The 16,479-nt window shown below is 38.9% G+C and overlaps 1 protein-coding gene across 37 annotated transcripts in view; it reads right to left on the reverse strand.

The window, feature by feature from the left end:
* Window positions 1–16,479, reverse strand: part of LMO7 (LIM domain 7) — a 130,329-nt gene that overhangs the window by 62,081 nt on the left and 51,769 nt on the right. For 35 of the 37 annotated variants that reach the window (XM_040540154.1, XM_040540144.1, XM_040540108.1 and 32 more), the window contains one exon: window positions 11,079–11,185. The exons of 1 other annotated variant lie outside the window; for it this stretch is intronic. In XM_040540154.1, coding sequence (XP_040396088.1) covers window positions 11,079–11,185 — 107 coding nt within the window. Of the gene's footprint in view, window positions 1–11,078; window positions 11,186–11,390; window positions 11,533–16,479 lie in introns of those variants that run through there. One more of the 37 variants, XM_040540013.1, reaches the window with a different exon arrangement.

The raw sequence follows: 16,479 nt of genomic DNA on the forward strand, positions 1-16,479 counted from the left end.
ATTTTTCCTTTCACAATAGCAAAACCTGGCTACGTGTAGAAGTAGCGAAATACTGGTCTAGATTAAAAGGTGTATAATCCCTCCCCACAACAGTTTTATTCACCTCTTCAATCTCTGTATACAACATTCCACACTTGCTAAAGCTTAACAATAGTAGATTGTTTGACTGATTTGGAAAAATCAAATTATTTGCTTCCATAAAATTTGTGCCTGGTTTCTTTCATCAGCCATGCTTTCTTGGAGGCAGTCATCAAAAATTTACACAAGTTAAAACCAGCTTTCACTGGATGTGACCTTTGCCAAAACTCACTCAGGAGTGTCCACGTTGGGCCAGATCAAAACCCGGTCTAGCCAAGGTTACACAGGAGTATGGGATTCTGAATGGTTGCCTAAGGAAGAGTAAAAATAGAGCAAGCAAGATGCTTCTCCCTCAGGCACTTCCCAAGTTAGATATGGTTTCCCTGTGTTAAGTAACTCTTAAGAAATTTCTCTTCCATTACCCTCTGAACTCAAGCAAACTTATCTTACACAGCTTCTTTTAACAAGGAAGCCTGCTACCCCTTCGTTTGGTTGATTATTCTTATAGCATGAGACACTGAGACTAGTTGAACTACTCTGCCATACCATTTCCTAGTGAGGTTTCTATGTTCATTTGTTGCTCATTGCTTTGTCCACCTCCCCTCTTCATCCATTGCCTCTCTTTCTGACCAAGGACACCTAGCATCTTTAAACCAGCAGCAGAAACTACTCCTACTTATGGTCAGAGAATTGTCACAAGAATGCAGATCTCCCAGTGCCATAGTTTTATTTTGGGGGTATTTAGGTGAGGTGGGAGAATGGCAAAAGGGAAAGTGATCCAAGTCCAAAGCTTCAGGTGGTATTTATGACACTGCCAAACTCCAGATTACCCACAGCAGCGCAATAATGTGCCATTGTTTTTCCTAGTCCTCATAAGTCTTAGCAATGATTGGGTTCTATTTCTCTGTAGGACTTTTTTGACTGCCACTGAACAGACACTTTTACAAAAACTCTTAACCCTGTTATTTCAGGCTTGGGCTGTATCAGCTGTTCCAGAGCTTATCGTTTTCTACAAGAAATTTGAATTGTCCTGATTTTTCTGTTCTAACTTAAGTAACCCACGTTTTCCTTCTATTTTGTACAAATAGAGAATAACATTTCTGAAAAATTAGTCTGCAAAAGATTATTAAAAAGCTGCTTACTAGACTTGTGAATACTGGTAAATTTGGACAGATTAGGATTAGTTTACAGAACTGAACAGTAATTCCATAATTCCATAGCTCTGTGATGGAAATAGAATGCATCTTAAAGTCAAACCATACGTAAGTATATTATGCCTTCTGTTAACTTGGGCATTTTTAGGTAGCGTTTTACCAAGCACATCTCTCACCCTAGAAAATGATTACTGCTGACAGCATCTTATAAACATCAGGTCACAGAGTTAAGAAGCGTACATTATTGCATCGTAAGTCTGACATGCACATTTGAGCACTAATTCACAGGGCACAAGTGGCTATCTAATTTAATATCTTTTGCCAAAGCAAAAGTATTTTGAACTTAGCCTCCCTTTCCCCACCCCAGTTAAATAGTTTATCATATCATGCATTGGAATCCACGTCAATTGATGAGTATCTTTACGTACTGGGTTCAAAGGTGTGTACATGTTTACATTCACAGGATGCTTTTTCTAGAAGAGAAAGGAAATAGGAAATATAGATCACATTACTCAACCTCCTTACTCTAGTCTGAGTAACCTGCCACAGCAACTTTAACATCTTTTTTTGAGTTGGTTTCTGATAACGCCTTGCTGCCAAGCCTACAGGAACACAGGGAGGGTGAAGTCGATACGCAGCAGGGCAGGGTTGCCAGTCAGAAACAGCAGGGCAGGCAGAAGGACTGGCTCTGCGGGAACCTCCAGACTTTCAGAGAGAACGAAGTCCAAGTCCTGCCCCTGGGACGGACTAACCCCTGTCACAGCACAGGAGGGTGGGGAGCTGTGCAAAAAGGGAGCATGGGCACAGGTTGATGGCCGTGATCATCCCCTCCTTCAAGACTTGTTACACCACAATATATATTGATGCTTCCAGATTGGTGTCTCCCAGGACAGGGGACAGGAGACAATGATAAAATGGAGCAAATTCACTGGAGGCTACTGGGCTACAAGTTCACTGGAGGTTGGGGCTTTGAGATCCTGAGCTTGATAATCCAGCTTTTTCAGCCTTTTTCTCTAGTTGTGTTTTGTGGTGGTGTCTTTTTATTTTTAAGACATAAAAGAACCATCATTTAAAGAAATGTAAAAAGATCATGCCTCATGTGGCCAAGCATGCCTGTTTAGTAGTCTTCCCCCCTGCCCCCCAGTGTCTTCTTTTAACCATGTGACAGGACAGGATTTGATTTAACTGATCTCAGTGACAAAACGGAAAAACCCTGCAACCTTCTCAACATGTGCTCCACAAAAAGTATTTGCATTTATTACTGTATTACCATTATGTTCTGTAGTAACACAGTAGAAAACCTGTTAATGTCACCTTGAAGGATACAATTTAAGTTCTCCAATTAAGTGATAATAAGAGTTGAAACCTCTGAAAGCACTGTAACAATAATATTCATCACAGCACAGGAATAAAAATGCCCCAAAGTAGGATTTTGTATCAAGTATGATCTAGAGCTGTCAATATACTGTTCAGCTTCATTTTCCCAATTTACAGAGTACAGTTAACTGACAAATTCTTGTATTGGTGGAAAGCTTCAAGACATCAGTTTCCTCCAATATTTAAAAGTATGAGCTCTTCTATTGGTCTGTTCTGTCTACTGAAAAGCTAACTGAACTTCAGCAATTTAACAGTAAAATGCAATTAAAGATAAGATTGTAAATTTGTGTAGTTTTCTGTATAATTGACATGGAAGTAATACAACCTTTTTCTTTTTAGAAGTCCTTTAACACCCAAACTCAGACAACCATATTTTTCCAAGCAAAGAGGAAAAAAAGGAAAAAGAAAAAATCCAAAATCACCACTTCCTCTCCCCACTGCCTTGATTTATAAACTGTGTTTAATCCAGGGAAGTTATGGTATTGTTGTACATGCTTACAAATGAGTAATTGGTGTACAAGCTTAGAGGTGCATAAGATTTAGAAGGATTCTAAAGGGAACCCTAAGAAGTTAGAGACATTTCTTTGAACACAAAGCAAAAGAGCTTTGAAAAACACTGTAGAGGCATAGTAGTAACTTTTGTGGGGATACAAAACCCATTTTTTTTTTCCAGAGATGCTTTTAAAATGTATTAGGATCAAGAATAACAACTTTGAAGAAACCAAGATCTTTTAGCAAGAAGTTACTGTAACCTCCTTCACCAAATCTTTCCGTTTTGTAGCACGGGTATTTAAATACCAATAAGACTATGGATACGTGTTACTAAAAATAACTGAATTACTCTCAGTATTACTACCATACACTTATGTCATTTTCTCCAAATTTGTTCAGACTCTGTATGCTTCTAGCTACAGATATACCTAGAAGTTTGTCATTCTTTCAGCAAAATCATCTCATAAAATAGATAAATGGTAATCGAACACCATCAAGAATATAATCCCATAAAAATGTACATAACTCTTAAATTACTCAACAGAAAAAGTGAACAATCTCAAACACTTCTCTTCATGATCAGAAACTTCACAGAAAGTTGAAAGATTATATAGTACCGCACCCAACATTTTATAGAGTTTATACTGTTGGAGTTGGAGGTTAGTTCCTGGAAGGTATGGTCCAAAGTCTGGAACATTTTGTTACCTACAATGGTTTTACTGGAATGATTTAAAAGTTATGCAAATTAATGACACGTGAGAGTATTGTACACCAAGCACAACAGCATGACATGACGGATGAAATACACTTATTTCAATTTTGTTTCTTTTTTAACCTCTGTGTGACAGTGATTGGTATAGATAAAAGTAACATGTGAAATGCGTGATCTTGAAAGGAGTTATCACAAGCTATATGAACACACCAATTTTAATGTTTAAAATATGGATATGCCCAGGAAGATTAGCTGCTGTGAATATTACTCAATTCTATGAAAATGTCCATAGCAAAAAAATTTCCACACTTACAAAGTCATAGGAACATTTCTAAATTATTCTGTAGTGAGGGTGCTGCACTTTTCCATTTCAAGGGTAGTCACTAGGAAACTTAGTTACCACAATAAAACCCTATTACAACCACATGTGTAAGAAGTGTTATTTCCCTGGATGTCAGAAAATGATCTTAAAAAGCAGCATTCATTATTCTAATAAAATTTTGGTTAAAAAAAAGTTTTCATTCCACAAAACTCATTCTTTTAATCCTTTCCCCCTCAATGTGAATTCAAGGATAGTTTCTTAAAACTCTGTGCCTTTGGATTGATTGACTTTTCAGTCATACAGGTACCATCTGGACACCTTACACAGGTATAAGTTTGAGTTTAGGGCTAACTACCGTGATATTTCTTGCATTGAAGCTCTTGGCTTTCATCCAGTCCACAACTTTCTGTTCTACACAAAATAAAAAGGCAGGAAAGGGTGTTTCCGTTTTGTGTTTGGGGTGTGTTTTTTTTTTTTTTTTTTTTTTTTAAGAAGCCAAATTAGAACTAGGTTTTTCAACTCATATTGTGTGTTTCTTCATAACATTAAATCACTACAGCAAACTCAGGCTCAGGTCTATCATGTACTGTCATTATAAACCTGAGATTCTTGAGTAAAAAAGAATTCAAGAAGCTATACTAACTTTGTAAGCACATTAGATACGCAAGAAGACCCAAGTATGAATTCAATATTATCAACAACAGACACCAACTCTGAGCTACCTGACCACAAATTGACTCACATTCTCTTATCTTTTTTTTTTTTTTTTTTAAAATCTCTACTTCCATGGTGTTAGACTGTGCCTCCTTTGATCAAAATTGGGCAGTTCTTTGTGAAGGACAAGATGGGATACTAGTCTCAGAAGTGTTTCTTATTACATCTCAAACCTTTAGCTAAGTCAATTGCCAGACAGTTCAAATTGCTGAGTGTTACTGGCAAAGCAAACCTAAAGAATTCCCCAAAAGGCTGAGACTAGCTGTCCAATGTTCATGATTGAATTACAAGCATTTGAAGAGTCAGAGACCCTCTCTCTCTTCCTACCAAATCACTGTTTCTTTTAAAAAATGTTCTCTATTTTCTATCTAGTCTCACAGCACATTTTGGTAAAAACTTTCGTTCCAACTGTACCATTAGGAAGAACAAAGCTGGGCTTTCTAAATGACAGCTGAGATTCCCATGTAGGCATCAACACAAATACAGGCACTACAGGTGTGCAAAACAAATTCCTAAGAGCACTGACAATAATTCTCCACTCGGAAAGACCACCTTTTCAGGACTTCCTACACGGATTGCTTTCTTCAATGATCTATTCAGCAGCTGTAACATGTATAATATATGAACTGAAATTTTACTTTGCCTTCATTGACCCTGAAGAAGAAAGCATCCTCAATGAGAAATAAGTGAAATCAGGAAACCCATCATTTTCCTCAAGACGAGACAGGAAAAACATTAAACTCATGAGAAACATCAGCATACATACATAAATTAAATCTATTAGAAGCTAAAATCTACTTTTGTGCAGTTCCTTTCCTAGCACATGAAGAACGAACTCAAAGATGCTACATCTACATTCAAACCCTTTTTGCTACTGATTTAACAGTATTTTCAGCACCCTATATCTGCACATTTTTCAACTGCACCAGAAAAGATAAGTAAAGAAATTTCATCACTGAAAGGAGGCACTAGTTTTACAGTGATCTAACTTATGGGATAAAGAAGGTAGGTACCAGAGAACGTTTTGCGTTTGGCTTAACTCAGTGCTAAGAAGGCTTACTTTCTGACAGCCCCTAAAAGGAAAGGGTAGTTTAGTATGGTACAACACTTGTGATATGGCTTGTAGAAATTCTGTACATATGTTTAAAAGAGATTGTTTGTATAAATCAGTATAATTGTTCATTTTTAAAAGTTTAATCATTAGAAATCCCTATAAAATGTATACTGCCTCAGATGGAGGAAAAGCAACAGAATACAGGCTAAGTGATGGGGTCATAAGCAAATATTTCATTTTCTCAAGCTTTACTTTAAACACACATCTGATCTCCAAACAATGTTTTTGTGGAAAGAGAGCCTGTCTCAAAAATTTAGCTTCTGAAATGCATGAACACAATGATGAGCATGACAGATAACTGTCGTTACTTCTCTCTAGTTGGCTCTAGATATATAAAGCTTTGTGCTACAGAAAGCATTGCAATTTTTTTTTCCAGGATTGTTTTTTGCTTTAGGAAGTTATGAAAAATAATTGTGCTAAAGGACCTCTAAATTGATAGTTAATACTATCCAAAAGTTAGAAATGTCAGGGCTCTCTTACTCCACCTGATTTATACACTTATTTATACTTCAGCAAGATTTCTCTGACAGGATTATCTGTTTACTTTATATGATTTCTACTTCATTTAGTATATAGATCTGAAGATGAATAAACAAGAAGTACAGAGCAGCAAAAAGTTGAAGGCCTTATCCAAATATCATATTCTGAGATATGGCGGGTTCTGAGATACTTGCAGCCATCTTACAAGACAATATTTTTGTTTCACTCAAGACCTACTCTGAATATAAACCCATAGTAATAACATTAATAGGAGTCAAATATTTTTATATTTATTGAAGAATAAAATTATTACAATAAAACTAACATCAGGAGGTTTGTGTTAGTTTTATAAAAAAAGCTATTTAAGATAGCATAGTGAATTCTTACACAGAAGTTTGGCTTAGTACATTTAATAGTTTCATGTATTATCCCACACTAGGATGCCTCCTTTTAAAATGATAATTGGGATAGCAAATTCAATCAGAACCGAAGTCTGATATTTGTCTAAGCAAGTTCTCACTTCATGGCTTTGTTTTGCTAAGTACCCTTCCACAGCTGGGAACAACTGGGTGTGTCAATTCTGAAGAGCTGGGTAAGGAAGTGCTTAGCATTTTTAAATGGTAACTGTGCTGTCAACTCAAAGTTGCTAAGCTCATATTACTTTCTTGCTGTGATAAAACTAGAAAAGAATAAAATGAAATATTAAGACAACCTTGTATTACTAAAAAAAGCTGCTGTATTTTAAGATGACATCTCTGATTCAAAACAATAAAATCCCAAGCTAAAAAATAAAAAAAAATCAAATATACTGAAAAAAATCTAAGAGGAACACACGCATTTACACTAATACCTGAGACGATATACTTCTCACATACTGTGCTCGACAGTCGTATGTAAGTCCATCTGGATAATTTTTATTGGAAAACATGACACATTGCTGTACTATACCATTGAGCAATAACTTCTGCAGACTTACAGAAATACTGAAATATAAGTCTCAGGCATTAATCTATAGTCATTTTCATTGGCAGAAAAGAAACCATCCATGCCAGTATATTTTTCCACATCACTCAACAACTAATCTCGTTGCTGATCTGGCAAAGCATAGTTTGAAATCCTTTGAACAACAACCAGTAATTTTAACCAGCCCTCTTCACACAAACTTCTAAACAATAAAATTTTAAGCAGCTTTTTCTTTGCAAAAAGGATAATCGCATAATCGCTTGGAACTAAGAGTCTCCAACATACTGGAAATTTAAGAGGATTCTTGTCCTAGATATAAGTAGTAATTACAGAGAAGGGTTTCACATTATGCCTGTACATCATCTCAGTCACCATAAAAATACTAATAATTAAAAACCAATTGAAAGTTGCAACCTTATTACCAGATAGGAAAGTTGTTTCTTACTAAGCTTCTGGCAAGACACAAGCAACAGAGGGTCTTACCTTAAGCTCAAGTGACACAAAACCACACTACATACAAAAAAGAATTGGTATCTCTAAATGGCTTGACATTGTCATATCTTGTTAATGATGCTGAAAGATATTGGTATCAGTCAAGGTGGAGTGAAAGGCAGCAAGCACACTCAGATACAATATGCAAGCAGAAAATAGCTCAGCTGATTGGGAAGGGAGCATGGCCAGGTGGGACAGGTCAAAGTCTGTTAAGATGCCCAACAGCCCAAAGGCATATAATTTCCCACAATACAAGAGACACCAAATGTAACCGTCAGGCATCAGACACAGGAGGAGCAGAGGAAATACTTCACATAATGCATTGTTAGACTGAAGACTTTCCCAGTACAAGACACCCTGAGTGTCAGAGGCATTACAGGGTTCAAAAAGCAATTGGACAAACTCACGCAAGGCCAAGCACAGCTCAGACAGAAATGCAACCTCCCCAGTCAGTGTTAGAGGCTGGTTTTGCTCCAAGATATAAAGACAGCTCTGGTGGTCTCCTTAGTGCTCGAGGTGGACCCACTCTTTCAATGACATCCTCCTCTTTACACACTCTTTTCACATACAACACAAGTTGACATTTTCTGTCTGGTAGTACATACGAGTTGCCTACCAGAGCACTAAGTACTGCTCTCAGCAACCCCAGCCTTAAAAATCTTCCTGTTTAAGTAACAGTTTAATCTACTTTGGGTAGATAAAAAGCACATACTAACAGTGGTGCAGCAGTAGAAAACAGGAATACTATCAAGGTGTCAAAATATATGCTGCTTCAGGCACACATTAATATTATCCTGTATAACCTATCACAGCTGATTCAAGATGTGGGCAATTAGCCTCAGGTGATGGCAGCAAAAAGAAATTTGCTTAGGAGTGCCAGATAGCCGAAAGTGAAATGCAATCTTTTATAAAAATCAGCATACAAGAAAAAGTTTTCCCTCCTCATGACAAGTGATTTACTTTTAATGCTGAAACCGGGGTTAACAGAGGATAACACAAAAGCAATGCATGAAACAATATCCCTTTTCTGATGACTGACATCCAACAAATTTTGAAATGTCTAATTCCACTTGAATGTATGATATTACACACTTCTATTACATTAAAAAAATAAAAAAAACATTGATCAGGAAGCTCCTGATCAGCATTTCTTTCCTGACACATATACGACTTTCTCCGGAAACTGTCTGAAGACTAGCTTGCCCCCCGGGTGATCAAATAATGCATAATTAACTTTTCAGTGGAGAGTTATCTTTGTGTAACTTATTTCCTCCATTTCTTGGAATAAATTGTCCTTCCTGTCCCTCCACAAACTCCTAAACATGTCAAAATGTGTTAGCATAGCTCGGTTACCTCTTCACAGCGTAGTCAGATACAGAAGTTTTGAATTACTTTGTAAGCATTTTAAACATACTGTGGAACTGTTATATGATACATAATGTGTGGAAAATCAAACTTTTATTGAAACAAATTAAAAGAGCACAGCTATATAGCTGGCAGCTCTTTCAACTATAACCCAGACTCCCTGCATTGTTGTCCACAAGAAGCAATCAAATCTGCTTTTTTGAAAAACGCTAATCTATTGCCAAGCAGGTATGATGCAATATGCCTGTTGCCTTATGACAAATTCACATTTCAACCTTACTTTGCTCCTGGAAGAACTAGCAGTGCTGAAAGGATCCAAAGAAACGAAACAAAACATAAGAAACCCACATTTACAGACCCACTAGACTAATTTCATGGCTGACCTCACTTAGGCACTGCGGTTAACGTAGGGACAAGTTGGACAACATAGCTTGCACAACAGTTTGCTAACTCTACCTATCTGACCTCCCCTGACTTTCAGGCTGTCATTATTTACATTGCTGAAGACCAGCTCCTGATAGTGTCCAACCATCTCATCTCATCTATACCCGTAAAGTAAGCCTCAGCCAAAATAACTTTACCAAGGTTTTCTGCGGATAATTAAGGCTTGGCAGAGGTTACCAAGCCTCCAGCTTTCAGTGTGATATACGAGCCAGGTAGAGGATACCAGTGTTCTGGAGGGGTGCCAAATCCCAAACACCACATTAGCAAGAAATTATGTTTCAGGTATGACCCAAAGCCTGGAAAAACACATTTCCATCTCAAGTATCAGACCTCAAAAATGCATGAGCTTTCATTCCGAAACCAGGCAAAGAGCATGTTAACATAGCACCATCCAGTCCACCTACAAGATATTTAATTAAAGCAGTTGGATGTCATTTCACCATATTTTCTCCTGGTATTTACAGAAGGATCACTGCCTGTTCCTCTTTTATAGAACTGATAGCTTAAGACAGGAATCAGTTCTTAACATTTAACTTGACAGGTTTTCAGCGCAGCTCACTAAAGCTTTTCCTGTTTGGAGATGACAGTAAATTCATCCTTTGTACTAACACAATAAAAGCAACTAATACTGTAACAAAACAAGAAGTCCCATGAAGATAGTTCTGTCACGCATTTAAAACACCTATTAAATGCCTACATACGAAGTTCCACCTTAATCCCTCAGAAACTAGAAAAACTCTCAGAGACTCAGTAGCCTGAAATTAGAAAATTCAGTAACTACATTTCAGAAACACTATTTTAATTTCACAAGAAAACTCTCTGTAAACGTAACAACTACTCTATGCCATTCAGCACTTAGTCTCTACCCTTACACGCTTTGAGGGGAAGTGTGACACTCAGTGACAAACATCTGACTAATATTTGGAGTGGTGAAAACAGTGACCCTTTAGGAATACCATACCCAAGCACCACAGCAATTCAGATAATCATCAGAAATACCACGCCAGCCTTTCAGATTTTGTCAGTAATATCAAATCATAAAGAAAAGTGATGCTTGTTATATTAGTTAGTTTTGCTCTGATCTTAAAATAACCTGAACAGCTTCCATTTTATATATTAAACGTTGTAAATATTCATTAACAATTAGTTTGCTTGTGTGAGGTGTAATAATTCATTTCTGAAATTCAATTTGTGCAAATCTTATCGACCAGGTTTAAGAATGCACAAACCCTCACCACAGTATTCAGAACTGCTTTTTACCAGGTTAAAATAATTTTCTATAGGCAAACATTTTTAAAAAAGGACTGAGAAACATATTCAGTTAAGATTAGAGGTAGAAGGGGAGGGAAAAAACAAAACCACAGAACTCACTTGACTGTAACTCGATTAGACAAATCCTGAAGATCTCCTGGATGAAAAAGCTGAGCTTCTTTCAGTCCAATATTTTCGCAAGCTTTCAGAAAAACATTTATATTATCCTGTGAAGAGAAGTAGAAAGCGGTTGCTTAGTTAAAAGCACTAAGCAGGTTTTGCAAGATGATTAGTGCGAGCCACTAAATGTCAAAGCCCAGCTCATGGAAATAATAATAAAAAAGCAAATCTTCTGGATCATAAATACAGGTCGTTTCTCATATACACATGCAGGTTGTGATCTTAGCGACTGACTGGTACGTTAAAGATTACCTGGCATAAAGCAGCGGCTAGCCAGTAGGCAGCAATCTCCACTTTGATGTCAGCTCTGTTCAGCAAACAAACGCCCCCTTTCTAGCTTTGCACGACAAGCCTCACCTCTTGCCTTTAAAAATAACTCCAGCTACTGACATTCACCACCCAGAAACTCTTGGCAGGGGAGGAAGAGGAGGAACATGCTGTTTCTATGATTACAGACCGATTATGGAATACTGCACCTGGAATCTGGGTTTGGTTGCTGAGCAAGCTCCTCAGAGACAGAAACCAAACTGTATTCAGCCCTGCTGCTTCCTCACTTGTGGGGTTTGCTCTCCTTCTCGATCCTCCCCTTTCTCTCCACCCCCCCTCCCTTGTAACACCAACACAGAACAAACTGTAGGTGCAGTGTATTGCAGCACCCATTTGCTGCACCTGTTACAGATCAACTGACCAACAACAGCAGGTTACGGGGGGGGGGGGGGAAACAGACTCCAACAATATATAGAGAGATTATACAACTTGTGATCTCTTTCCACTTCAAAAACAATAGGCTATAAGCAAGAAATTCCTTCTCGTTAACATGGAATGCTATCAGCAACAAAAGAATTTGCCCTCTTGTGCACTTCTCAGTTTGGTTGAATGCCACAGGAAAAGGTACATGGAGTTACTGAATTCATAAACTGCATACAGCCATGTCATTCAGAGTGTTTGTAAAGTCAAGGTACTTCTACGAGTTTCACAGTATGAAAGAGCTCCACATCAGCAATTTCATATACTTGAAATGCCCCCCAACCTTTTTTCTTAATTTATTTATTTTTATGACATATCCTCACTGGATATAACAATATCTCATTTAAAATAGAAAAAAATCCACAGAGAAAGTAACAGCTGCTTCAAATACAGACTAAAAAAATAAATTATATGTTTTTACTTTAAGTAAAACAAACCCAAGAATCCCCACAGCCTTCTGTTTTGAAGCTCCTCAGGATTCCGGTATTTCCCTATCTGTCTGCAAACATGGTTTCATTCAAGGAAAATATTTGAACAAGGTATTTCCCATGCAGGCTGCAGGCTCTGTGTTACCACATCTGAACCATCCCAGCTGACTCTCAACCCACCAGTGCTGTGCCCCAAGGTCTGACGTGCTCCAGTGGGGGCTGTTCTGCTGGAGACTGAGGGGGAGGAGAGAAGTGACTTGACAATGACAGCTGGGGACATGACATGGTGGCACATGAGCAGAAGCAACAGGGAATGGTACAGGACAGGTAACCTCACCTCTGTGCCAGCTCCTGCAGCACCCAAAAGGCTGCCTGCACATGTGGCCAAGATAGAGCTTTGTGCTGAGGGGTGTAACCTAATGGGGGACACTTCCTTTTCCTTCCCATCTTCCTTGCACCTTCAAGGAAAGCTGGCTAGATGCACCATTTGTATTCAAGTGTCACCTTGGTACCAACACCTCAAAAACTTGAAAAGGCACAGTTTCCTTCATATGCGAGAGGCCGCTAATTATGGTCTCGCTGCAAGTTCCAAAATAGCGTGCTCTGATGGGTCTACCAGTTGCCAAAACACAGAGCAGCCTCCCAAACTAGCTTATATCAACCAAACTGCAGAGAATGAGTGTATTGTGCATATCAACAAGGAAGAAGAGTCAGAGATTTAGAAAAAAAAACAAATGCTGCCTACACCCCAAGTGTAATAACGACAGAACTACTTGCTCATCAGTGGTGGCTCAGCTGTACAACAACCAAATTGTTGGCGTATGAGAGAATGAAGTTTGGAGGTGTTGTAGCAATTAAACCTATCAAACATGAACTTCCTAATAAATAACTCATATATGGCATTTAGAGTGTGTGACAAAAAGGAAGAGGGAAATTTAAAAATAATTAAGAAAAGAAAAAACACAGCCATTTTTTGGCACTCACCTGTGTGCAGGCTAAAACACAGATGAAAATCTTCCTTTCCACAGTTCCCAAACCAGCAGTTTGATCATGCTTACCATCTCTCAGGTGACTGTCCCAGCTGCAAACCCTCTTATGGCTGGGGCCTGGGATTCATACCCAAGCGGAAAGATCACCCAAAAGTCTGTTGCTTGAGTTTGGATATTGACAAAAAAAAGTGTACCTTCAACTAATCTGTGCTTGTAGTTATTCTTGACCATCCCTAATCATCATAGTAGATCACTGAAGCTACAAGTCTCAAAATAGCTAGCAGACATTTTAAAGTTTAACAGAATAATGAACCTGAAAATGAATTTTAAGTAGTACCACAGAAATAAGCAGAAAAAAATGACAAGCTGTCAACAATTAGATTCATCATTGGAAATGTGAACAGGAACATTGTTCTGTGATTAATGTGCTCAAATATAGCAACCACCACACTATTCCTTTTACCAAGTCATGGAATATAACCGTACTTTAATAAGACTAATGGTTGCTACCTCTTCAACTTCAAAGACTGTAGTGCAATCTTAATCTCATCATACTTGGTGCACACACTCACAGAAAAATACTTTAAAAAAATTCAGACAAACATCTGGAGAAACACAACATACCAGATCTACTTCTTGGTGACCACAACACACCCATACAGTATGCTTGAGAAAAATGGTTTTCACGCCTGTATCCCTACAACCCTTCTGCCAGCAAGATGCTCCTAATCTCTGTACATCAGGGCAGAGCATCTAATTTTAAGAAAGATTTAATCAGCAGAATTGCAAAGAAAGAGGAGTAGGATAATAAGGAAAAACGCAGGGACCCTATAGAATAAGCAGAGAACATGAGAATTTGGTTTGGGTATGACAATAAAATCAAAGAGTCATAGAATGGTTTGGGTTCGAAGGGACTTTGAAGATCATCTAGTTTCAATCCCCCTGTCACTGGGGCGGGGGGGAACACGACACCTCTGACCAGATCAGTTTGCCCAAAGCCCCATCCAAATTCTTCCAGGGATGGGGCATCCACAGCTTCTCTGGACAACCTATCCCAGTGCATCACCACCCTCTGAGTCAAGAATTTCTTCCTAATGCCAAATCTAGATCTACCCTCTTTTAGTTTATAGCCATCCCTCCTTGTCCTATCACTACACGCCCTGACAAAGAGACCCTCCCCAGCTTTCCTGTAGGCCCCCTTTATGTATTGGAAGGCCACTATAAGGTCTATGCTAAGAATAGCATCAAATCATAGAATATCCTGAGTTGGAAGGGATCTACTAGGATCATCAAGCCCAACTCCTGCTTGTGCAAGTCCAAGTAGATGACATCAGTTGCTCCTTCCCTATCCACCAATGCTGTAACCCCATAGTAGAAGGCCACCAGATCTGTCAGACATGATCTACCCTTAGTGAAGCCGTGTTGGCTATAACCAATCGCCCCCTTATATTCCATGTGCCTCCATGTGCCTTTGCATAGCTTTTTGCATAGTTTTCCAGGAGAATTTGCTCCATGGTCTCTCCAGGCACAGAAGTGAGACTGACTGGCCTGTAGGTCCTTGGGTCTATGAAGCATGAGAAACAATACTGTTGCTACCTACACGCACAAGGGGAGTAACAGCAAAGGGAACACAAGAGCTGACCAGTCCCAAAGCATTGTGTCACAAGGATACACAAACAGACCAAAAGACTAAATACATTCAGGGAGAGGGAAAAAAAGTTTCTGACCATTAAAACAAGAATGTTCTGAACTAATGGGAGGAAAGGAGACAAATCAACTAGATGCTTTCAGTATAGAGCTTTATCAATGCATATCCATAAGCATCTAAAGTTGGAATTAGCATCACACGATTACACTTCTTAAATCATAACAAAAATAAAGCCTGAAGTGTTAACCACAAAATTCAAGTGCAATTCATTTTGGGTATGTTATTACTTTTTCTAAGCATTTCAGTAGGAGGGGGTGGGGAGGTCAGAAGGAGATTGGGAGGACAGGTTGTGTGTTTTTTCCCTAGACTATCTATGTACATGAGGAAACAGTAAAGCATTTCAGATGCTCCAAGCACAACTTCCGTTTCCCACAAGCAGTAAAGACTTACATTAAAAGCACACCACAGAACGCTGACTAGGTATAGCTATTACCGTTTAGCATTTCATTTTTGCCACAAACTTCAAAGTAAACCACACCCAAAACCTCTGCAAAGTTGTAACACGAGAGAGACCCAGCCTGCAGTGGGAAGCAGGTCATGCACGAGCTGGCATTTAAACCCTGCAGTTCGGAGGAATGACAAACGATACCACACACTTTCAGGCATGCACCTGCCTCTCTGGTCCCCACGGGGAATCACAAGCCATAGAACCTGCCCTCTGCCTGTTGCCAAGGTATTCCCCTCTAACCAACACTGAAAACGAGAAAAGATGGCATGCCAGTATAATGAACAGCCTTTGTCTTTGCCATGCCTCACTTTCACATAGATAAAATGCTGGTGAGACGACTGTGGTCCATGCCCTCCCTCTGATGTCCTAGCAGAGCAGGGCTGCCCTCCCTGCTCCTGCACACTCACTGACAGAAGGCAAGGAAAGAGCTGGAGCTTTCCCACAGTGCTACTTCCCTGCTGTTTCTTGCTGGGCCTCAGCCCTGCTTCTTCTCCCAGGCAAAGGGCAGATGGGCTGTACCAGAGCCCTCTAGCTCCATCAGATGAATAGGGCTGGAAAGGCAAGGCTGGGCTGCTCATTCCCATCTCTACCCTCCAGAATGCAAAGAACCCTCCAAGAATGCAAAGAAGTCACTGTGTAAGAAAACATGAAAGCGTGGACAAATTCCTTTAAAAATAGTATTAAATCTAAAAGGGGGATCACAAATGACAGTGGTGCTGTGTTTTCACCTGTGGTCAGCTCCAGACATCAACATGGTAAGAGTTTGAGATAAAGATGATGCAGCACTATGAAGACAGACATACAGCACTGGTGGTAGTGGGCAAGTACACAGGCTCAAGATCTTTAAAGAAAAAAAAAGGTTTACATTGAAAAAAAAAAGCATGAGCAACAGGGAATTGAAGACAAAGAAAAGTAAAACTGGAAGAGGATCAAGGAAGAGGTGGCCTTAAGTAGAAAAAACTGAGAAGGGAGGCATAGTTGGTAAAATATTAAAAAAATAAAAAAATAAATCTATCACATA

This window comes from Cygnus olor, chromosome 1 (assembly GCF_009769625.2).
Source record: "Cygnus olor isolate bCygOlo1 chromosome 1, bCygOlo1.pri.v2, whole genome shotgun sequence".
NCBI classification, from domain to species: Eukaryota; Metazoa; Chordata; class Aves; order Anseriformes; family Anatidae; genus Cygnus; species Cygnus olor.